Here is a 25,366-nt window from a genome sequence, read left to right on the forward strand (position 1 = left end):
ATTATTTTAAAAAAATTAAATATGTAAAAAAAATTCTAAATTTTATTGTATAAATTGAGATTGAAAATTATAAATAATATGCACTTTTTTCATTTTTATATATTTACAAGATATAATTTACATATAAATCGCTTTTTAATAAAAAATTGAATACTGTTTTATTTTTTTTCTGGAAGTACTTCGCTAATTCCGTACATTCCCGCTAATAATCTTCCATGTGATGTTGGAACGGGTTCTTTTGGCGCTAAATATGGTCCCTTTTCATCCATATATACATATCTAAATTCTTATTAAGAATTTTTAATATCAATTTTTTTTATAAATTGTATATTAATTATTATATTATATAATTGCAATTATAAATTTTATATTTCAAATTTTGATTTCAAAAGAAAATTTTAAATTCAAATATTTATAATTTTTATTTTTCAAATATTCATAAGCAAATGTAGCAAATTATATAAATATTAATTTTAAAAGGATACGGTAATCTTAAGACCCAGTAGGCACTTTGTGACAATTTTATTGGTTCGTCACAACCAGTAATAAAAATTGGACAAGGTGGGGGTCCAGGTTGTACCCTAGGATTTAATGTAACATGAACAGGTGCTTTTGGTGTTACCACATGAATTCTCATTAATTGAGCAATTAAAGGTTTTGTTTGTCTAAAATAAAATTTAATTCCATATTAATTTTATTTCTAAATATTCATGCATTAAATTTTTAATGTTTACATACCTGCAAGGACATGGAAAATAAAGTGGCATATCTGCAGTACTGGATGTAACTTTATTTCCACTATCTTTTACAATTCCATTTCCGGTAGCTTTCAAAACCTTATCTGGTGCGGATGCCATGAACCTATGTCCTCGCGGACATTCGTATTCTACTCCTACAAATATTTTTACTACAAATTCTTTTCCACCTTTTGATTTTCGACTACGTATAGTATTCATATTTTGAAAATTTTTTCCTCTGGGACAATAGCCATGAGATCCATGATCACTTATAGTTGGCCACAGAGAACCTCTTTCTTTCTGATGTTCTAATCTATAAGAAAAAATTTGATAAATAAGTAATTAAAACTAATTTGTTTTAAATTTAATTACCTTACTGTAACATCCCAAGGTAAAAGAAAGGCAGAAGTAGATAAAACACCAGCTTGATGTTGTAAACCCAAATTGTGAGAATATAAACTACTTGGACCAAGACAAACTAAAGACCAACTGGAAAATTGTGGTAGTAAACCAGCTGGTGATTCTGTATGCAACATTCCTGGTAGATATTCCGTTGTTGAAGGTTGCCTGACCAGAGATTTCTCTACAGAATTTAAAATTTAAAATTTGTTTCCATTTATTTTCATATACGATATCATAATTAATCTTATATTAAAATTACCTTTTGCATTTTCTGCATCACTATCCGATACTTCGATAACAACTTTATGCGCATCGCTAGGTGTTAAACTAGTTTTACTACTAAGTTTAGGAACATCTTCGTTAGTTTCGCTTGTTGGAGGTGACTGACCTCCACTTCCATATGGTGTTCGAATATCATCTAAAAAAATATAAAAAAAAATCCTCTCAAATTTAAAAGATCATAATGTGATGATAATAAAAGTACCATTTAAAGTATTAACTCCTAAGCTACAAGCCTGAGTATTTCCTTGAGACGACTCTCCGTGACTAAAAGAATCTTTTCGTTTAGTAGAAAACAATTGTGCTGGTCTGTAATAAAGATTTTTAAAAATTAAAAACTATTACTCTAATTTTTAAAAATATAAAAAATAGTATTTTACCTGTAATTATGTGTACTTGGTTGGAAAACCGGAAATTGTATGTTCTCCAATTGTGCACAGCCACATTGTTTGGCTAATATTTGAAAGTAATCATAATTGGCTTGTCTTAAACTAAATGGATCTTCTCTTGAACCTTGACAACGACCACAATTACAAGCACAAATATATCGAACGCCACTGCAATGTTCTCTGATTGGTAGATCACTATAAAGTAAAAAAAATGCCATACAGAATTAGATAATATATATAATGAAAAATAATACTTTTCAAATATATACTTATACATACTTATCATTATCTCTTTGTTCCGTTTGTTCTCCTCCACCAGCACCTTCACTTCCACCTCTATGTATAGGATTCGTACAAGGATTCCCTGTCAAAGACAATACTTCACACATTTGCCTGCCAGATCTCCAATGTTTTTCACATTCAGTCTGTAACTTTTCACTGAACTCTTCAAATAGAGGACCTCTTGCATGCATCTCAAAAACTGCCATTGCATGAGCTAGTTTTGTCTCATGATATGCTCTGATATAAATATTGGTAGAATTATTTTATATAAATTTTTTGTAGAAAATCTCAATTAATTTCAATTTATACCTTGTATAATGTTGAGGTAGATTTTCTTGATAAGTCTGAAGAGCTCGTGGAAGTACTTTACTACATCTGCTTTTACTGAATTTTACATCAGTATCTAATAAGCTATGCAAAGTTAGTAATTCTTTATCTGTTCCATGGATGAAATAATCGTATATTTTGTTTACTACTTCGCAGAATATTGTGACATTAGGTATCTGATTAAAGAAATTAAATTATTAGTTAATTAAATTTTTTTTTATTGTGAATCTTACCTCAAAATAGGCAGGTATAGAATGTCTTCCAACATTATCATCGAAACCTCTCGCAAAAGCTAAGTTTATGTGCTGTTGTAGAAATGATCTAAAGGAACGAATTTCTACAAAGATATAAGTTATTATTATTTTGATATACATATACATATATATATAGATAATAGTTTTAATTTAATGATTTACATACCAGTATCTGTATTATCTATTTGAATATTGGAATCTTGACTCGCTAAACTTCTAGAAGTACTTCCTCCAGAACTAACTTTGCAACTTTGTATGAGTTTTTTCGCCATATAACCCAAAATATCTCTGGATTCAGTTGTCCCCGTGTGTACATACACAAATTCTTGGTTTGCAGGAATTGCAAACAATGAATTTGAACTGAAAATTAATTTATATATTTTTTATATCACATTAAACAATTAAAGTTTTGTATTCTGGATTTTAATACCTAATATTAGTCACTATACGATTTTTTCTCAATACTTGATATATTTGATCTTCCAAAGAATGTTCTAATTTTTTGATATTAGCTCCACTAGTAGGATCTTGAAATACTGCAGGACAAGTTTCAAAATAAAATAAAACTCGTGGAGAGCAGGGTCTTACATTTGATATCCAATCTTTAGGTAAACTATAAATACAACTTAAGACATCAGAAAGTTGTGGTGAAACTTTTTGTCTAAAAATTGAAAAAAATTAAAAAAATTTTATTTATGAAATCATAGAACAATGTTTTTAGAAATAAATGTATACCTTACAATATCCATAGCTCTGAATAAGTGTACATAACTATAATCAAATGTATGAGTTGGATGAGTAAGAATAATAACATGTGATATATGAAACAAAACAAGTAGTGCTCTTGCATATTTATCTCTCATATGTGCCCATATACTAAGAAAGTCTTTACAGTCCTGTTGTTCTATAAATTTATCATATTCCATTAAAAGAGTATGAGTATCTAATAATCCTCTTAAATGTAAATATATAGTTCTATCTTTAGAATCATAATATCCTTCAATCTCACACTAGAAGAATATAATTTATATTATTCTTATATTTAATTTATTTTAGAAGTTTTAATATATTTTTGAATATATTATTTCTTACAAATGATTCTTTATCCACTTCTGGTTCATCCAGGAGGCTCACTTGTAGAATGGAACTGAGCATATTGGTTTTGCATCCTTTTGCACAATATTGTGATTTTCCAAACACAGATACAATCACTACTTTTTTATCTGTGTGTACAAAACTAAAAAAATGTTATTGAAAATTTTTATTAACATTTTAAAAAAAATACTAATTTTTTTTTAAAATTATATAACAATTAAAATATTAAGAAAGAGTATAACATTAATTATTATTGCTGATTGATATATTTATAATCAATCAAATTGTTATTAAATTTAAGAATTTTATATATATTAAAAAAAATATTTTTTTTATGCAATTACCTTTCTATATTACATGGAAGTCGAAATTTCTGCGGTCGCATTATATATTTGTTTTGGCGATACAAAGGTTATGTTATTGCATATTATGTGTTAAATATTGTAGTTCTACCTTTTCAATATACAGGAAAATTATAAATTATGAAATAATATTAAAAAGTTGTAAAAAATTCTATATTATTATAATTATATTTATTTATTTTATTTTATAAAATTTATTTTTAATAATTTATTTTTCTAAATAAGTTTGTTTAAAAAATTTTAACAATTATTTGAAGAACTTTATTACAAAACAAACTTAAATCGATTAAGGGAAAAAATGTTTAATTATTGTTATAAGTAAATAATTTATGTAGTTGGGATTTTTTGTTTATAAGTCTTCTAGTTATATTATTATTTAACTAAGATGTCAAACTTTATTATCGATTTAAGAAAAAGAGACGGACTTCATTCAATTCGATTGTTTATTGCTTCATTGCCTTCAGATAGTGAAGTTACTATTTAGATGACAATTTCAGTTATACATTATTCATTAACTAAGAAAAAAAACTATAATTTCATAAGAACTACTAGTTTTATGCAAATTTAAAAATTGTAAAACATTATAAGATTTTCATTTCAAATATGGTATTAACGAAGGAATATCGTATATGCATGCCTCTTACCACAGAAGAGGTAATTCATTCTTTTTAAATTTGTAATGTTTATTTTTATTATAATTTTTAATAATTCCTTTTTTTCACAAAAAATTATTATAATTTTATTAATAATTTTCAATTGTAATTATTCACTTTGTCAGTTAATATATTTTCAAAATTTTTAAATACAATTAGAAATTCTATTAGTTTGTGAATTAAGGAATTTCAATCTTTCTTATAGTATCGTATAGGACAATTATATATGATTGCCAGACATAGTCATGAGCAATCTGATAATGATGAAGGTGTTGAGGTAGTTGAAAATATAGAATGTGATCATCCAGAACATGGAAAAGGCCAATTTACAGAAAAAAGAATTCATTTATCTAGGTAATAATTATGATATCATTTATTCTTTTTATATTTAAGTTTTTCATTAAAAGATAACTCATTTTCTACATATTATATTATAGTAAATTACCATATTGGGTTCAATCGATCATTCCACGAATATTTTATGTCACAGAGAAAGCTTGGAATTATTATCCTTTTACTATCACAGGTACATTAGGTATTAATAGAATTCAAAAATATATATTTCTGTTTAATAATATTTCATTTTTATTTCATGTTATTTATGGTCTATCAAGAATATACTGTAAGTATTTATTTATTATATTTCATTTGAGATTTCTTGCTATCTAATTTTACTTTTTAGTGTTCATTTATTCCAAAATTTCACATCTCAATAAAAACACGGTATGAAGATAATAATGGATCCACGGAAAATGTATGTAAATGAGCATATGTTTTATGCATTAATATAATTAATTCTGTTATTTATATTGCAATTAAAACAGTGTTTAGGGCTTTCTCCCATTGAGTTGATTCATCGTGAAATTGATTTTGTAGACATTGCATATGATGAACTTTCTGCAAAGCATTATAAAGAAGAAGAGGTATTATTATTAATCTTTAATTTATTTATGTTTAGAGCAATTTATAAAATTTAAGATTTATATTTTTTATTTTAGGATCCAAAATTTTTTCAATCTCAACGAACTGGTCGTGGACCATTGGTAGAAGGCTGGAAAAATATCACACAACCTATAATGTGTTCTTATAAATTAGTCCATGCTTCTTTTGAAGTTTGGGGCATGCAAACTCGAGTTGAAGACTTTATTCATAGAGTAATTATATAATTTATAACTATAAAATGATTATTAGATTATTAAATATAATTTTTATGTCCGTAGTGTATAAGAGATATTTTATTATTGGGTCATCGACAAGCGTTTGCATGGATTGATGAATGGTATGATATGACATTGGAAGATGTTCGACAGTATGAACAAAAGATGCAAACTGAAACAAATGAGAAAGTACGACTCAGAAATCAAAATGAGAGACCAATAACACCGCTCACACCAACTTCATCAGTGCCATCTTCACCATTACCCAAATCTCCTACCAATCGATCATGGTTTTCTTGGTCATAGCCACAATTCTAAAAAAATTAGAGTAATTGATAGCCTATCTAGGGAACGTAATTAAAAATTGTGCAAATAAACATCAGCATTTTCGATTCTGTGTGTGTATATATACATATATACTGTGTACATTATAGTCAGGTCACCTGTAACAGGATTTGTAAACCAGAGTTCCTGCTCTATGCTTCTAAATCGTTTTTGTGCAAGGTTATTAAACAAAGGATATTGATTGTCTAAGTAATGTTGAATATTTTTATAGTTTAATATATGTTAAACTATTTTTATTTATATTAATCAGTTTAGGAATTAGTTTATTGAAAGCAATATTTTAAATGAGGAGCAGGTTTTTTATTTTCAGTAGTTACGTTTGTGATTATTTATTTGATATTTGTATTGATTATTGTTTCGTTGATCTAGAATAGAGGAAAAAAATAAAAGATGTAGTCCTCAAATCGTTATAACATAAACGTAAACAAGGCTTAGCGAATCTTTAATGTGGTTAGCAAAGTTATATTGCATCCAAATATATTTGTCGATAGTATATACATCAGTTTAAATATGTATGAAATATTGTAAAAACCAGTGATAGCATTTATCTTAAGAATTATTAAATATTGTAGCAAAATATCATACACAAAAGATATAAATATGTATGTATGCTTCTTGAACTGCAACTACGAATTTTCATGGCACTACTGAATTGCATTCTTCTTTAATCTTAACGAAGAAGCAATAATATTATAAATAGCTATAAAGTTTTTTTTAATTGAAAAATAAATAGATGTATATATAGAATTATTGCTGCTAAAGCATAATTTTAATTTTTAAAATTTCAAAAAATATATATAGAAAAAGAGTACCTATTTTTATTTATATATTAATATTTGAATATTTTTATTTTTCTTTTTTTATTTAAATTATTTATCTGTTTTCTAAAATTTTCTTGGGACCAAAAATAAAAAAAATTGAAATTGAATAAAATAAAAAAACAAAAATAGGTATGCACAAAATTCACATACAATTTATAACTTTTAGATAGATTGCAATTACAACTATACACAATTGGAATGTGTATATTATGGAAATGGAAAAAAAATATTCGATTTTATGCTTAGGAATTTCACTATTTATTTTCCATTGTTTATGGCACATTTAAAAATTGTGTTCCTATTTGAAAGGGTATTTATACCATAAAATATTTAATTTCTTCATTACTATATATGTATGTATTTAAATAAAAATTTCAAGCAATTTTTCTCAAGAATTAACTATTTTATTGTTTAATTCACTTACTAATCATGGTTAATTCAATCTTAAATTCCTAAAATTGTAATAGGTTCCTAAAAAAAAAAAAAAAAAACAGATTGAATAAATAATTCGTGTCTATTCAAAGAATGAATAAAATGTTTAAATTACTTATATTCAATCATTTTTAAAAAAAATTATTTTTTTTAATTTTATTTTTTATAATTTTATTTTTTATAATTTTATTAATCATTCTCCATAAAATTTATTATCATTTCTAGCTTAAAAATATCTAATTTCACTAATTAAAATATTTTATGCAATAGTGTATAATAACTTTGAGCCAAATTTACTATTAACAATAAAATAATTGCCCGAATGAATGATTAGAATGTCGCAAAGAAAAACAGAACTTTTAATTGTCTTTGAAATCAGTATGAAATTAATAAACTTCAATTTATGAATATATATATATAAATCCCTCTAACATATCCTCTTGTTTCAGGGGATGCTCGACCCAGTTATTCCTTCTCCTCTTCTGTCATTCATTATATTCATCTAATAGTTTGAATACGGAATCAAAAAAATAAAAAAAAATAAAAGTTTTATGCATTGGATTATTGAGATTTTAAATTGCTTTTCAAATTGATTTAAGATCCTAGGATATTAGATATATATTAGAATTATGACAATATTATGAAGAACAATATTATATTGACATATAAATTTCTTATCTCGTATTTATTTTATAATTTATATAGTGTATTCAAAAAAGATTTAGTCTTTTTAGAAATTTTCTGAATCATTTAAAAATATTATAATATTGGCTATTATTAATATTATTAATTAATTTTATTATTGCTAAAATTTCTATTTTTTTTATTTCGTTATCATTATCTTACGTCATAATTTTTTCTTTATATTGAAATTTTTTCTTCACTATTAGATTTATTTTATATTTTTTATTATTGACATTTTATTTACTTATTATTATTATATATTATTATTTCTTTATTATTTTTGTAATCTTATTCTTTTGTTATATGTTGATATAATTTTTGAAAATCGAAGGATCATAAATAAATGTATATGATTGATAATCGAATTTATTTTTATGATATATAAATAATTAAAAATAATCAATATTAATATAAAAAATATTGAATGATTATTGAATAAATAAATTCTTCTAATTGAAAATTCAATTGTTAAATCGAATTGATTTTTATAAATAAATTATTTCTTGTTTTAACTTTTTTTTCTTTTATTTCAGTTGGTGCCTTCCTGTTCAACCTACTTCAACAGCTTTAAAATGCGATTTTAATAGGTAGCATCACAGATTTATATTTATTCAATTAATAATATTTGATTATATAAATATTCATTTATTACAGTTCATTATTGAAGGTGTTTTTTACAATGATATGAATTTTTCATTGTTCTTATTATATTACATAATTATTACATTAATCTTTTATATTATATCTTTTATATTAAATAAAAACTGTTTCGTAAAAAAACTATTTTTTTTCAAAATTTTTGGAATGTAACGAATATGGAGATAAAAGATTAAAAAAAATTTTATTTATTTAAATAGATTATTTAGATAAATAGATTTTTAATAATTGTTTTAATATCAAGCGAAAAATATACTTCAAGACATATTATATTTTATTATATTTTATTATACATATTATTACATCTTCATTTATCATACATCTTCATATATCTAATGAAAAATATCTATATTTTTTTCCATTATTCGATAAATGAAAAATACTAATTTATCGAATTTATTGTTTTATTTTTTAAATTTAAATTTAATATAAATAACATTTTTATATATAAATTTATGAATTTATAAATTAATAATAACAGACAAATAATCTCTTTCTGAAATAACTTTTAAATTTAGAAAGTATCTTTCACTTTTAATTATGTAACTAACTGTAATTGATCCTCGATTGAAAAGGTTAGAAGGATTTTCCTATTATAAATGTTATGCAAACATTTGAAGCGATTATAATTATAGTCACGCGGTAAGAAAGATCTTCTTGACTTGCTTTTCACTAAGTATGAATGCTTCCCCTTTCTGTCACGTGGCCATGGTGTGTCACGTGTTCCCATAGGCCACGTGAGATTGACATTGACACGTGAACAACTCAATTGAGGATATTGTATTTTGGAATTAATGAGAATTCATTTGATCGACGTTGTCCTTCCTACTATTAGAATTAATTAACAATCTATCCATCCCTTATGTTTCGTAATCGACGATCCATTTAATTAATCTAACTTCTTTCTCTCGCATAATCGTTTGCGTAATCAGAATTACGTACAATGTACAGGAATGATTTTATTAGAGAATTCAATATTAGAATTATAATTTCAATCGTCGAGATGTAATTTCGAATGATTGAAAATTTGGATTAATATGCTGATAAAAAAAATGAAGAGTAATTTTATGAATTATATTTCTCATATGAATTTGTATGAACATAAATCATATTTTCGGTATTTTTTAATATATAAATGTTTTTTAATGTGTATATATATATATATTTAATACATTTTTAATAATATATTAATATATGAATTTCTAAATAATTTTTCATACAAAATGAGAAAATCGATCAATAAAAAGATTTGAAATCAATCAATTAAAATTTGAAAAAGAACTCTATGGAATAAATATAAAGGAGAATATATAAATAATCCAGAGAAATTTTGTTTCATCGTTAATTCTCTAAATTCAAAAAAGGAATTTAAAAAAAGATATTTGAATAATTATTTCTTATTACTTTTTAATATTTAATAAATTTCAAATATATAAATTCAATTTCTTCAAAATTATTCCATTATTTTTTGATAAAAATAATCAATATCAATCAATATCATCATTATATTTCACTAAAAAATAATGATAAAATTTAAATTTTAAGTATAACATTTTTTAAAATAATTTTTTCATTTTTTAAATATACTTTTATTAAATTTCTAGATACTTTTAGATTTTTAATTTTTAAAAATTAAAAAAGAAATTTTTTCATTTTTTCATCTATATAAATATGTATCACGAGGTGAAAGTAATTTATCATAAATTAAGCACACAAATTACAACAATCTTAAACCATTAATACAATGAAAATTACTATTTGTTGTTTCCAAAAATAAAACTATTTAAACATCTCGAATATTTTAGTTAGAATTTGTTTAAATAGTTAATAAAAGATCCATCGATCATAAGATAATTTTTGTGCTAATCTAATATATTTGGCGCGAATAAGGATCTGTTGTGATGTGTAATCCTGCAACTAGATGGCGATGGGGTAGAAGTGTGATTCCTTGCGCGACTAGCCGCATCCCTAACGAATTTGGAACAGTTGACGCGCGTACTTTGTCACGTTCGTGTCGTTTCTTGTGATTCTATTGTTAAACTTTTATTTTTCATCATAATTTTTAACTTAATTGTGTGGTTAATCAAAAGATCTTCCGATTTTTTCATAGCATGTGGTAAGTTCTAATTGTTATTTTTAATAATGGAAAATATTATTCTTTTTAAATGATTTTTTATTTATTTGAAATGTTTATTTGAATTATTTATTTGGACCAATTGATTTGAAATTGATTTAAAATTATCGATAACGCAATTTTTAAACGATGATTGAATTTGATTTTAAATTCTATTTAATCTAATTTATTATTATTTATTTGATTGAGAAAGATATGTAAATATTTGATTGAGATTTCATTAATATTAAGGAGTAATAAGAAATGAAGTTATTTGTTTTGATTTCTTATATATATTTTTTCTTTGTTGAGAGATTTTTTGATTTTTCGATAATTCCTCAAATGTTTTATATTAATAATATGTTTCTTAATCATTATGATTACATTGATAATTCTACAAGATCAATTCTCATTTATCATTTCTTTCATCTCATTAACGAACAAGAAACATGCTTTTTATTTATTGAATATGAAAATCAAAGAAACATTTTATATGTATGAATATGGAAAATAACTCATCTATCTTCGTTGAGATTTTTTAATGCGTAATTATTCACATGTACATCGAATTAATATACATCCTCGTGATTTCCAATTATTCGCAATTCCCTCGATATTCTTTTCTCTTATCAATATCATTTTCTTCATCAGCAATTATTTTCTATTATCGACAATATCAGCATTATAATTACTTTTTATTTTGCATTTTATCGGAATTCTGCGATATTGTAATGCAACATCAAATATATAGCGTGATTTATATATAAAAGTTTTATACAAGTATTAATATTAAGTTATTTGTACACTAAAAATATTTTTATTTTTGTGAAATGTTTCGGATTCAGATTATTTATATTTTGATCGATATTTTTCTTATTGTGGATCTTATAATTTTAAAGAAATTAAAATTATTTATCAAATTATTGCTAAAAAATAAATATTTTAATATATATAATAAATAATAATAATTAATAAATAGTTATTATATTTTTATTAAATAATGATAAAATTAAAATTTTTTATGAATTTTTCGAATTTAAAATTACCTCCAATTTGTCCCAAAATTATTTTTATCGGATATAAGAGAGGGATAATTTTGAATTTATATTCTTATAGTACAGAATAGTAAAAAATCTAATAAATAAATTTTGCATTTAATTTACTAAGAAAAATATATATAATATAGAAGGTTTTTTAGATATATCAAGATATTATTAATATTAGTAGGTAAATATTATACTAAATTTATTATATTAATTCATAAAGAAATAAAGCTGTTTCTCTTTTTGCGAAATTCCCATTTTTTAAATTTAAAGTTTGAATAATTACAAAAAATAAAATATTTTTTACAAGTTTCTTCTTTAATTTTTTTTAAATAATTATAGTCTTTTAAAAAAAAATACAATTGAAAGATCTTAATTATTTCTTTTACTTTCTATCCATTTTTTATTATTCCATTTATTATTTTAATTTTTAATTAAATAATTTTGACTATTAAATATTACTACATTATTAAATATATATTAATCTTTATTGTTTTTTTATAAATAAAAAATGTATATTCAATATATTTCAAGTGAAAAAAGATGTTTAATTAAAAAAATTTAATTGAATTTTCTCTAATTTTATATTCATTATTGGATCTGATCATTTTGGATTTGTTCTACTTTTATCCACATAAATCCAATAAACTTATTATTTTTTCTTCAATTAGACCAATTTATTAATCTCTTCATGATATGAGTTAGATGTTAAAGTTAGTTGATAAAGTCTTGAATTATAGGCAAAATTAGAGCATGTGACATATCTAAAATATTATAAATGAAATAATAGTGTCCTGTTAAAGTAATTCTCTTCAACGATGAAGATAATTCATTTCTTCGATTTTTATTGATTCTTCTCTTCCTATTATTGGATTTTAAAGAAGGAAAAAACGAGAAGAAGTTTTAATTAGATATTTAATTACACAGTTAACAAGTTTAGAGAGTTTTATAAAAAAAAATTATATCTATTTCTTTATTAAACAGTGAAATCAAGATTTTTTTATGAATATTAAAAAATAAAAAGAGTAACATTTTTATAACATAAAATAAATAATATTTTTATCAATTCATTAGAACATAAAATATTTAATTAACTTTATTAATGACAAAATTGACAAAATTGTATTAATTTCGTGAAAAATTAATAAAATTCTAATTCTATATAAGATTATAATTTTCAAATGAGAAACTATTAGAATAATTCAAAATTTTGTTGCAATTAATAACAATGCATTCATTTCTTCAATTTTCAAGGTCGAAGAACCCAAAATGAATAGAATCGAAATTGTAGGGCATTTGGCAAAATTATAATTTCTCGTTTGATATTCAACACGTACAGTCTGCCCACGCAGAAATTATTAGATCGATATATTCAGTTCCATCCTTCTAATACTATGCAACCAGTGTTGCATAAATTTCAATTTAACTTCTATGATTCTGCAAATTCTGAAATCATAGTGGTCATTGAACCACGTTTAATATTCTCCGTAGATATGTATTCGAATGAGCATATTCTTAGTGGAGATTCTTACTTTTGTAAAATTCTTATTTTATTACAACCTACAACGTTAATTTTAAAATAATATTAGTATAATTTCAAAATAATATTAGTATATAGAATTATATTTATAGAATATCTTTGTAAAATCAATTCTAAGGATGAAAAGTTGCAAAAATTTTGATTAATGGTTATTAAATTATAAATAATTATAAAAATAAAGTTTATACTGGATGAAGCGAAGTGGAGATAAATCTGTCTTACCTTAATGCAAACTTAAATTATTTATAATTTAACAAATAAATCTCAACTGATATTTTTATGTACTAATTTTTTACATTTCCTTTAATTAAACTTTCTATTCTAAAAAGAAAAAACTCCACTCTTCAAAGATGTCCACGAATATTTCAACATTTTATATATATATCTACAAATTTGAAAATTTATTAGATATAAAAATTAACGTCATAATTATAATTAATATTAAAACGCATAATATAATTATAAAATTAATATAGATATATATTAATTTACAATACAACATACAAAATAATTAATACTACCAGTGTTACTTGACACATTGTTCCACTCAGTTGCCAAATTACAAGAGAAAGAAAACTTTTTAACAAGCCATAATTAGAAACCACAATTTGCGTACTGAAACATGTATAATTTATTTATTTGAGAATCCGAAACTTTCTTTTTCCATTCGGTTTTTCTCGTTAAATTTTCACCATACCACATCCATTAAGATTGCGCACACATAAAATCACAAAAGGATCTTAAATTCTGGCAACGATCATTAAGCATTTATTCAGGTCAAGGCCCAATAGTCGTGATGGATTCGCAATAGAGCCTCTCTTGTGAACAATAAGCGTGTGATATTGCACTAATTAGCGAACGAATATTAGGAAAAGCGAGGAAACATACGCTTGGTCCGATGTTTCATTCTAAATTGTTACGTTCATTGCAGGGAATTGATCGTCAAGTGATGTGATATTTATTCGATATGTGCCCTCGCGAATATCTGTCCAGGTATCATTCTGGAAGAAATAATACAAAATTAAAAATTGGTATTTAAATTTTTTTGAATTCTTATAACTTTGATCTTTTGAAAGAACGAAAATATTTTTCACTAACTCATCGTTATCTATATTCATATATATTATAAATAAAAATAAAATAACAATAGAATAGAATTTCATATTTCTACGAGTAACGAAATACTTTTCTAGTAACGAAGTTAGCGAATTCGTTGTGTTTTACTACTTTATAGTTGAACGTCATTATAATCACTTTAAAAATATTCTTCATATATATATATATATATATATATATATATATGTATATATATATAATATTTTCGATATTCCAGAATGGAAATTAAACGTACAAGCATATGATCAATATTCATCCATATATTTACTATTTTCGATACCTGTCAATAATCGGAACTCGTCATAGTCATGATTCATAGCTGGTTGCTTGCCTCCAGGCATCTCATTAACTTGTACACTTTTAACTTCCAATATTTAAATATTTATTTATTTAAATTTCTAAATTTTACAAACCAATTTTCCAAGCTTTTGAATATTGTCAATTTACATTAAGTAAATCAATTTACATAATATAAGCTAATAATATGGTGCAATGGACTATTTCTATCATTAACTAAATTAAATTTTCTTTGAAGAATAAAATTAATTGGATACATATGTTAAAATTAGAAACAGAAAATATTTTTTCAAAAAATTTTTTCCTTTTTAATATATAATTAATATATTGAAATAAAAATATATATTTTTTTAGAATATTCGTATCATTTTTGTAACATGAAAAATATCTTTTGTCAAAATTGTCAGATTTTATTCGAGTGATTCATTTGGAAAATAATAGTTCAATGGATCGATTTTCTCTTGAGAATTTAATGAAATACGCGTGGGAGGTAATTATCTTAGTCCATTGGTATCTGTAAATCATTTGGAATTAATATATTTGTTTTATCAATTAATTTCCCAAATATTCTTTCTTTTTTTTTCTTTTCTTCTGTAAATCATTAATTTATTATTTTTTTTAATTTTTCTATTTTATAATCTTTTTTAAAAAACTATAAGCATTCACTCTTTTTTATAAATTAGATTCTTTAGATTCTTTAGAATCTTTTCTTTTGTTTTGTATTTTTAATTTTTCTTTTTAAATTGAAATATCATTTGCTTAATGATCAATTTTTACTATTATTGTATTAAAATTTTACATTTTTCTATACGATAAAAAAAAATAAAAATATAAAAGTCAAAATTTTATTTATTTGAATCCATTTCTTTTATGATGGAAAATAAAAATGAAATAAATGAAAATAAAATGTAGATGAAATATTTATATATATATTATTATATATATATATATAATACATATATGAAATTTATTTTCACATAAAATTATTTTATTTTTATTTTATATCTCGACAAATAAGATTGTATTTGATAATTAGGATTCGAAAGATAGATAAATAAATATTCGCAAATAAATATTATCAAAAATTGTAAATTTATAATAATCCAGATTACAATTTATTGTAATTGTTAAGGCATAAAGTTTTGATCGAATCATTTATATTCTCTAATTCTAATAATTCTAAAATAAAACCATTTTTCGAAGCTAAAATTTTATATTTTACGCCATCAATTCCTGAAATTTCGCTTCATTATGAGATTATGTTGATATCAGTCAAAACTTTATTATGTTATATTTATAAAGTATTATTAAGTATAGTAACATTGAGTAAAAATAATTAAAACAAAACATTTTAATTATTATAAGCAATATTATAAGCAATATTAAATCCTTCATTATTATTTTGATATAAAATCAATAATGAAATGTTAGAAATATAATGCTTACAAAATAGAAGATTGCCGAAATAAACTTTGATTCAATTAAGATTTCAAATAAAATAAAAATTTTTGAACTTTTGAAAATCTATAAAGTTTTCATAAAATTTCAAATTCGAGATTCGGGAATTTAAAAATTAGATTTCAACCCATTTCTATTCTATATTATAAAATTTTTAATCATTAAAATTGAATAACATTGAAATAATAAAATTAATTTAAGAAGAAAAAGCAAATCTTGACGTAAAAAAGAAAAGCGAACGACTATAAAAGTTTTTATTTTGAATGATTTATATTAGAAAATTAATTCATTTTCTTTCTATTTATTCAAATATATTTATATCTACAAAATTTTAATTACAGTTAATTACAAAAGTTTAATTTAATTGAATTATTCATAAATATTTAACTTAATTTAATACTTAAATTCTAACCTCAATAGATATTTTTATTATATTTATATTAATTTTTATTATATTTCCTAGTTAATATTATTATTTATATCGAATGTTGAAGTAAAGATTTCATGATATCAAAGTTCGAAAATTATTAACAACAATAATTATAAACAATATCTTAAAAAACAAATTTCATCTTTTTTCCTTACCTTAATAAGATGTAACTTTTTCTTAACGATCTTTCTGTGTACATATTCGCTATTTTTCATTCGAATCCATTCACTTAAAACTTATTCTCTTGTTTTTGAAAAGTAAAAAAATCTAGTTGAAATATCTTGCAAGAAAACTTGATTTATCTCGGTTTCTTTGATGATTTCATCACTATGCAAAAATAATCACCAGAATAAATAACTTGATGTTGAGAAAGGCTCAATTCAATTTATGATTTTCGAATGGGAAAAACAGAACAGCCTTTTCATAGAGTTGAGAATCGATTTTCAAAATGACTAAGTTGTTATGCAATTATGCACTTATGAGAAGTTTTAACGAGACTTCTCAAAAGTTTAAGCTTAAGCGGTAGTTTAACCTCAAACATGGATAAGGATTGCATTTAATATCTGCCACTATTTCAATTTAAATTTACTGATTTATTTTCAAAATATCTCTTTAAATTCTTCTACCTTCTTATCACTTTAATAAATTGATTTAGTAATTTTAGTTAAGGATAGATTAATTTATTATTTATAACACTATTATTAATAACTAATATAAGATAAAATGTATACAATAAAATATGTGACAAAACACGAAATAAATATAAAATATAAAATTGATAATTATTTATAATTGTTAAAAAGTTTTCTTGAATTTGAATTTATATTGAAATTATTGAACATTAGAAATTTTTTGAACCAATCAAAATGATTGTCAAAGTATCATGTCGCCGAGCTTTTTTATTGGTTCTTTACTTTATAATTTAGTCATCAATATAAGTGTTTATAAGTGAGTAAAATTTTGATAAAAATAAATTTTTTTTAAAAAAGTAATTTATTTAAGATACATATTTAATTTGCATCAGATTGATAAAGAATTATAAAGTTATTAAAAATTAAAAATATACGAATGTAATATTCATAGTATTTATTGATAGTAATAAAATTTATAAAAAAAGAAAGTTTTTATTTATTTTTCAAATAAATATTTATAAAAATAAATATAATTTAAAATTTTAAATAGATAATATTTATACTATTTGTATAATTTAAAAAAATCGTAATAAAATTTCTTCAGTCATAGATTTTTCAATCTGATATTTTTTAGGTAATAATTTATCAATTAATTTTCTTTTAATGAACTTGAGATATGTTAAGATATAAAAAACTTCATTAAATAATATTTTCTTCTCTAAACGATGAAATTAACTATCTAAAATTACATTATTTTCTATACATATTAAGTATAATATATTAAGTATAAATATATATTTATTTTTATAATTTTTATATAAATTAAATCATATTAAATCATGTAATTTGTTTAACTGTGTATTCTAATAGAATTCCTCTTTAATTTTTGGATGATACTTTAATCGAATATTGTTTTGTCACATGTTGATTAATCACCATATTGACAGGTATCATCAATTCGATAGTTATTTATTTAATATTAATTAATTATTAATATTTATTTAATTATGTATTTATGTAATTATAATTGATATATTATCAATTTAAATTATTATTTCATTCTATTATTTTCATTTAATAAATTACCATAGATTATATAAAAATCCATTAAAATTTCAAATTCTCTTATCAAGCTTTTAAATCGAATATTTAAAAATATCAAAAGTATATAAAAAATTTTAAGAAATTTTTTAATTTAAAAATTTCGAAGATTTTAAGAATTTTAAAATTTATAAAAATTTTAAATTGTTTTCTAGTATCTAAAATTTTCAGAAATTTTAAATATCTATATGCTAACTAATCAAATAATACCAAAGCTAAAAGAAAATTTTCTAACAAGTTTCATCTCTTTTATTACAGATTCAAGTTACATTTCATATTGAATGGATGAAATCGGATCAAAATTTGGAACGTTACATCGAAATTTGAATCTCCTGGAATTTTCATTCGCGTGGAATTTTCACCATTGAAATCCAGGTTACTGTTCACAAAGGGTATAATCGTGCTACTATGCAAACTAATATCTAATGCTATAATTGGACAAGATTGTGGAGATGGTGTTAACAAAGACAACGTTATATTACGGACGGAGAATAGCTTGGATATAGTTGGCTAATTACCATGGAATCTAGGACTTTGATCAGCTCAGGTGAGTTATATTTAATATTCATTCTCATAATCCTACAGTATTTGTTTTTCTTTGTTTTTTTTTTTCTTTTGAAACAAGTTTTTTTTATCAATAAATGCAAAATTATGATGATATGAATATAACAGATAAACTCAATTTTTTAAATAAATATATAATTTCTAATGGAATTCTATGTTTCATTTGTAAATTATATGAGAAAAATTGATATTATAAATAATGTGCAAACCTACAAAATTATTTTGATATTATTATTCTCGAAAAAATTGGATTAGGTCAGTGTAGAAATTAGGTTAGATGATCTAGTTTAATTTGCATGATTCACATGAATTTTTTGTAAATTTCCGAAGCATGAATCTTTATCTATTTAAAAAAGTTTATTGAATAGAAAAATCTTATTTAAAATGTTTGAAAATATATGAATTATTTCAAATTTTTTTTAAAAACTATTATTATGGACTGTATTTGAAACAAAAGATTCATGTTTATACTTTATGATTATTATAGATACGTTTACATAATATAGGTTATATCTATCTTTTTTTTAACTGTTTTTAAGCTTGATAAATATCTTTTGTTTATTAATTTAAGGTTTTATTTTCTATTAAAGATTGAATTTTGATTTCCTAAAGTTCCTCACTTTTCTAATACAATTCGATTTTTATCATTAAAATAATTCTGTTTTTTTACTAATGACAAAGTTATTGTAGAATAATCCTATTTCCTCGTAAAATCTAATCTTTGTTCTTAATTCTATACTCTTATAAAAACATCTAGTTTTGATTATTAGATCCATTTTATTAGACCCGAATTGATTATTGAAGTGATTCTGTATTTAGAATTTTATTTAGAAGTATTTAGAAATAACAAAGAGCTAAATTGTTTTAGACTATTGTTTGAAATCTGATTTTGTTTCTTTTTCTTGAGATAATTCTTAATGGTTATTGGTACATACTTATTTACTTATTTTTCAATTAAATAATTTCATTTAATTTCTATTTTAAAAATCTAACCTAACTTAATACAATTATTTATTTATATAGAATCTTCTAATACGAAGAAAATATTATTTATATCGTATAAAAGTAAATTTTTATCGAATATATTTTAAAAAACTTAAAAATCGTGTTTATTTATCCGAAAATAAAAGTAATATGTAATTTCCAATTGAGAAAAATAATATAATGTATCGATTTGAAGAATGGAAAGGATGCAAAATGATTATTCTTCATTGTGTCATCATTTTATATATAAAACGTATGTAATTGAATCTGCAATTGATATGATAGATTATCCATGCAGTAATTCTTCACTCTATCTGATTATAAATTATTTTAATATTAAAATAATAACAATTCAATGAATGAATAAAATTTCATGATAATAATTTTGATATTGAACACCTCGATTCATATCATTAAAAAAAAAAAAAAAGAAAAAATTTGAGAAGTTCTTTGCACTATGGTTCATTATCCTCGTTATAAAAGCTCTTTTTTCGAAGAGATTCTCTATTCTGACTTCAACAATTGTTTCAGAACCTTCGAGAAATAATGGAAGCGCGAAGTGGACAATATAAATATAAGCTTTAAAGATCTACGTTTCTATTTTCGTGGAATTTTCTCCATTTAAGAATAAGTGGTTTTTTTCACTTTTCCAGTTGGTTGATGCAGGCCGACCTATAGTGGGATTTCTGACCTATAAAAACCGGTTGGGTTGTCCTTGCTAGCAACCTCTCGCAATCGATTGTCCCATTTCAACGTGAATATTCCAACATGAAACCGCGAATGAAGCAGTCGTGATCGAGATATTCCCCTCTATCGAGGGAAGAAGTTCCTATCAGTTCTCAATGGAGGAAAGTTTCTTGATGATTGAGAAGAGTTCTTCTTTCTTTTATCATTGTTTTTCTCACAATAGCAAGAACTATTCTAATGATGAGAGTTTGTTATTTATAAAAAACAAAATGTATAAAGAAATTTTTTGGATTAGAAAGAGATTTCTTTTAAATCTTAGAAGAATATTTCATAAGAATATTTCATTCAGTTATTAATTTTAAATGATTAAATTTTTTTCAAGGAGATGGTTTTCCAAAAAAATCATTCAAATCGAAATTAAGGAAAGATTTTTCAAAATATTTTATAGTTTTATTTTAAATTTTAAATGAAAAACACACAAAAACATTTAGAAATTATACGAAATATTACACAAGCATGGAAAGATTTATCTGTTTGCTGTGCAACTGTGAGTAATTTTCTACGGTGATTATTCTTCCATTCTTCTATTCAATATTCGGTGTAAATATATGAAAGAGTACAAGAGAAGAAAAATATGATTACTTTGATATCTTTGTAAAAATTAAAAAAGTCTTTCTTCCTAGAAGAAAAATAGCAGAATTTTTCATCTCTCATACGTAATAATACATTAATGAATTTTTTTCATGAATATTCTTAAGAACGTTTCTTTTCTCAATTTCACAGTAAAGTATACTGAACTTTTATCATATATCCATAGTACTGCAAATCATTCGAAATTCATATTTAGCCTCGAGACTTCAATTTCAATGGAATCAAATTTTATGAAAATTTCATCAATTGTCGTCATCTTTGTTCCCTATCTAGAGTAACCATGTTCAACCTCGTTAAACACAACTGAATGATAGATGAAACTTTGTTTAACCGTGTAACGGAAATCTGCGTTTTTTTATAGAATATATCTCCAACTTTTAATTTTCTTGGTGAGATTGATAATGTGAATTCTTTAGGAGAACTAGAGGAAAAGTGGAAATAGTTTATATTAGTTGATTGTAAAATATATTGTAAAATATTAGTTAAAAATTAAATATACGACAAAATTGTTTAAACTACTATTTTTATCTATAAATTGATATTAATATAATAGAATTTTATTTCTTTATTTTTTTTCTTTTTTTTTTTTTTTTCAAAAAAAGTTTCATTTCTTTTGAGGTACTTATTCTTGCCAGAAAATGCATAGAAAAATTCAAAAGGAAATAATTGAGCAAAGAAGAATTAATTTCTTTTGGAGAAAATAGATTTAAAGTTTTTCTTTGCGGTGAGAAACTTTAACATTTTAGATACAATAGTTAAGATTTAAAATCGGTAAGAAAATTTTTCAAGAACATTTTTATCCATCAGTGAATTCGTTTCATGAGATACGTGTTGATCTTCTACTTGACCTATTTCACTGAAACGTCAGTGAAACATCAAGTTGCTACTATTTTTTTATGCCCTCGAGCAGTTTGATACCATTTTTCTGGTCATTTTGCGCCAAAAAATACTCAACATACAATGTAGTATAATTTAAAGGATTAAAAGAATGAATTTTTCATTTTTTTTTTTTTTTAATATTTAGCTTTCAAGCATTTTTAGTTTTCATTTCATTTTTACAATTTTCGTAAAATTTTTAATGCTCGAGAATGCAGTTATTTAAGTCTATTTTTAGTTTTGTATTATAAAGTTTTCCTGTTTCCACGAAATGCAATCATACTAAACTTGGCAATGAAAAAATAAAAACAAGAAATTTTTTTTCATTAGATAATATATATAAATCTAAAACGTTTTAAAAATTATTTATTGAAAATAAATGAAATTCTATTATATTTATATTTATTCTTATATATAAATATTATTTTATAATAAAGAAATAGAAAAAGAAATAGGAAATTCAATTCTCAATTAAAATATTATTTTATAAAAATATAAATGTTTGATAAATTTTTTTCTATAAAAAAATAATATGTTAATATCAAGTAAAAAATATATCATAAAAAATATTCAAATTTTGATTCAAATATTATTTAATAAAATAAAAAAAAAGAAATTCTAAATCTTTTGATAGAAATTTAGCAAAATTTAAATATATCAATATCTAATAAAATAAAAATATTATCCCAATATTCATTGGAAAGAAAAAGAAAAAAAAGATAAAGAGAAAAATATAAAATTCAATTTTTACGTAAAAATACAAATACTATACGTCTAATCATTTCTATACATTCACTTACCCTCTTGAAGTTTTTGTACCTATTTCTCTTACAGATTCTATTCACTTTCTTTCGGGCATTTTGAAACGGAATGGACGATCATGGTACGAACAAGAATCCTGTCAGCAGAACACGACGTTTCCGAATCAGACTCTATTCATGAACGAACACGAGGCAAGAGGTACATAGTACACACGCGGGATTTTCTGGCAATGATCCAACTAGCCTGTATCATTTTCTTCTTTGCTCTTTTTCTCTTTTTCTTCCCTTCTTTTTTTCACTACTCTATTCTAAGAGCTGTTTCCTAGTTACAAAACTAGCTTTCATTGGCGACTCTGTTGCCTTTTTTTCTCTTTCTTAAAATGTATGGTTAGATATTAAGAATAAGAGTTTTTGTCTTTTTTCTTATATATTCATACTATATTTTATTTTTTTTTTTTCAAAACTTTCAATATTTTTTATTTCATTAGTAGATAGTTTTGCCAAGATTAGAGATTACAAATAAGAGACTATTATTGTAAAGGATTTGTAAAGGATTTCTTTTATATAATTTAATAATACACAAAAGATTATAGATTTTCAATATTTTGTTTTAAAATATTTAAAATAGATAATATCTTTTTTTGCATTTTTTAAAAATATATGATTAAAGATTAGGAATAAAGGATTTCCTCTTTTTTTTTGTGTATGGAAATAGTTTCTATGAATATTAAGTTTTCATTTTGTTTCACCATATTTAGAGAATTTTAATTATAATTTAGAAACAAATAATTTTGTTTCTTTTTTCCTTCAGATCTTATAAAAATCATTGATGCAAATCCAAGAATAATTATTCAGAATATGAAATAATTAGAATTTTATAAAGAATAGTATTCTTTATAATTCGTTTAAAAATTTTTCAAATTTACAAACTTTCAAACTTCTTGTCATTGTCGTTAAGGATGATTATCTTATTTCCTTTGATAAGGAAAAATGTTCTCTTTAATCTACTAAATCTCCCCCCTCCCCCCTACTTCTCGAAAAAAAAGAAAAAAAGAAAAAAGGTAAAAAACAAAATAAAACTTAGCTTATAGAATTCAAGTGATGTCGAGTAGAGAATATGAAATTACCTACGGCTGTTTAAATTTTCCAAGGATCCTTAACAGCCGCAACCCCGTTTCCGGATTTCGCGTTAACGATTCGCTGACTTCCGTCGACCGTCCTTTAATTTTGAAACGATTCGTTTCCGTCCATTTCATGGCTCACATCCATCTCAAATAATGACCAACGATTGTTTTTTTTCTTTTTTTCTTTTTGTTTGTTTTTCTTCCAGATGAAATAAATCTCTTGCCTTGGAAGAAAAAAAATCCAACAAAGCATCAGATTCGATGTGATCCTAAAACGCTCTATATAATTTTCACAGAGATCATTATATATATTTTTAATTGAAAAATATTACGTATATTAGAAGGATTGATTTTTTTTCTGGATATTATAGGAGGAATTTTTTTCAGTTTGGCTAATTTAATTTGTGATTTTTTTTTTAATTTTTTTGAATTAAAAAAAATTTTTAATACCATTGAAGTTGGTTTTTATAAGCGATAAAGAATCAAGAATAAAGAGGCGGATTCCGATACTATAGAAGTGGCTTTAAGTAGTACAAGTCAGCGATAAATTAGTGGAGACACAAGTTCGATAATAATTCGCTGAATTTAATACATGGACTATTGAAAGAAGAAGTTTATAATATTTTTAATTAAAACATATATTTTTTTTCTATTTTTCTCCTGTAGAGAATTTTAATGTTAATATTTTCAATTAATTTTAACAATAGCCATTGACAGATTAATTACATTAATTGTTTAAGAAAAAATTAAAGTAATGAAGAAACAATTATATACTCTAAGATTCAAATTCAAATAGAATAACTCAATGATAAATGATAAACCAAAATTTTATTATTATATTCGATTTAAGTAGTTTATATATTCGAAAAAGACTGTCATTGAAACATCTTTAATTCAATTACTTATTTTAAATTTAAAAGATTTTTTTTTATATTTGTTTAAATATAGAAAAAAATCTTTATTTTTTAGAAAATTTCTTGGGAAAATTTTTCAGAGATATCAAAACTGTATATAGATAAAACTTAGAGAAAGAAAATTTTGGAACTGTACTGTACTATATCTTAAGTAGTACATCTCAAGGATAAGACAGTATTATCTGCTTATAAGCTTATA

The 25,366-nt window shown here is 22.9% G+C and overlaps 3 protein-coding genes and 1 long non-coding RNA gene across 5 annotated transcripts in view; 2 read left to right on the forward strand and 2 right to left on the reverse strand.

Annotated features, from left to right (window-relative positions):
• Positions 1–110: 110 nt before the first annotated feature.
• LOC726359 (protein SMG8) lies at positions 111–4,509 on the reverse strand. Its single transcript, XM_001122102.4, has 15 exons — positions 4,110–4,509; positions 3,763–3,907; positions 3,406–3,680; positions 3,101–3,331; positions 2,837–3,030; positions 2,650–2,753; positions 2,399–2,592; positions 2,087–2,326; positions 1,799–2,002; positions 1,624–1,727; positions 1,399–1,557; positions 1,110–1,320; positions 739–1,050; positions 486–665; positions 111–279 (listed from the first exon to the last, which is right to left on the reverse strand). The coding sequence occupies exons 1-15, from the start codon at positions 4,148–4,150 to the stop codon at positions 159–161; spliced, it is 2,715 nt and encodes a 904-aa protein (XP_001122102.2). The 5' UTR covers positions 4,151–4,509; the 3' UTR covers positions 111–158.
• Positions 4,510–4,560: 51 nt separating this feature from the next.
• Positions 4,561–7,498, forward strand: LOC413275 (cytoplasmic phosphatidylinositol transfer protein 1). Its single transcript, XM_396720.6, has 8 exons — positions 4,561–4,781; positions 4,986–5,134; positions 5,218–5,306; positions 5,395–5,402; positions 5,463–5,534; positions 5,605–5,703; positions 5,779–5,934; positions 6,001–7,498. Exons 1-8 carry the CDS (start codon positions 4,731–4,733, stop codon positions 6,241–6,243), a joined length of 867 nt encoding a protein of 288 aa, XP_396720.2. The 5' UTR covers positions 4,561–4,730; the 3' UTR covers positions 6,244–7,498.
• Positions 7,499–10,787: 3,289 nt separating this feature from the next.
• Positions 10,788–25,366, forward strand: part of LOC412439 (PDF receptor) — a 33,584-nt gene continuing 19,005 nt past the window's right edge. The window contains 3 exon segments of the mRNA XM_016913344.2: positions 10,788–10,992; positions 18,865–19,153; positions 23,203–23,328. The gene's annotated coding sequence lies outside the window, so the exon portion shown is untranslated.
• On the reverse strand, positions 13,225–17,459 carry LOC102656530. 2 transcript variants are annotated; one of them, XR_003305256.1, is made up of 5 exons: positions 17,029–17,459; positions 14,270–14,573; positions 14,077–14,187; positions 13,795–13,957; positions 13,225–13,592 (listed from the first exon to the last, which is right to left on the reverse strand). It is a non-coding gene; the product is annotated as an uncharacterized LOC102656530 (long non-coding RNA). The 2 variants fall into 2 exon arrangements; XR_408386.3 differs by having other exon boundaries at positions 14,094–14,187; positions 17,029–17,456.

Source organism: Apis mellifera, linkage group LG8 (genome assembly GCF_003254395.2).
Source record: "Apis mellifera strain DH4 linkage group LG8, Amel_HAv3.1, whole genome shotgun sequence".
Classification (NCBI taxonomy): Eukaryota; Metazoa; Arthropoda; class Insecta; order Hymenoptera; family Apidae; genus Apis; species Apis mellifera.

Excerpts from the sequence above, each read along its gene's own strand:
- LOC726359 (XM_001122102.4), bottom strand. The coding sequence starts at position 4,150 with ATGCGACCGCAGAAATTTCGACTTCCATGTAATATAGAAAG. Across the intron at positions 3,681-3,762 it reads AAGTGGATAAAGAATCATTT|TGTGAGATTGAAGGATATTA; the intron begins GTAAGAAATAAT and ends ATATTCTTCTAG. Across the intron at positions 666-738 it reads TATTTTCCATGTCCTTGCAG|ACAAACAAAACCTTTAATTG; the intron begins GTATGTAAACAT and ends ATTTTATTTTAG.
- LOC413275 (XM_396720.6), top strand. The coding sequence starts at position 4,731 with ATGGTATTAACGAAGGAATATCGTATATGCATGCCTCTTACCACAGAA. Across the intron at positions 4,782-4,985 it reads TGCCTCTTACCACAGAAGAG|TATCGTATAGGACAATTATA; the intron begins GTAATTCATTCT and ends TCTTTCTTATAG. Across the intron at positions 5,535-5,604 it reads ATAATGGATCCACGGAAAAT|TGTTTAGGGCTTTCTCCCAT; the intron begins GTATGTAAATGA and ends CAATTAAAACAG.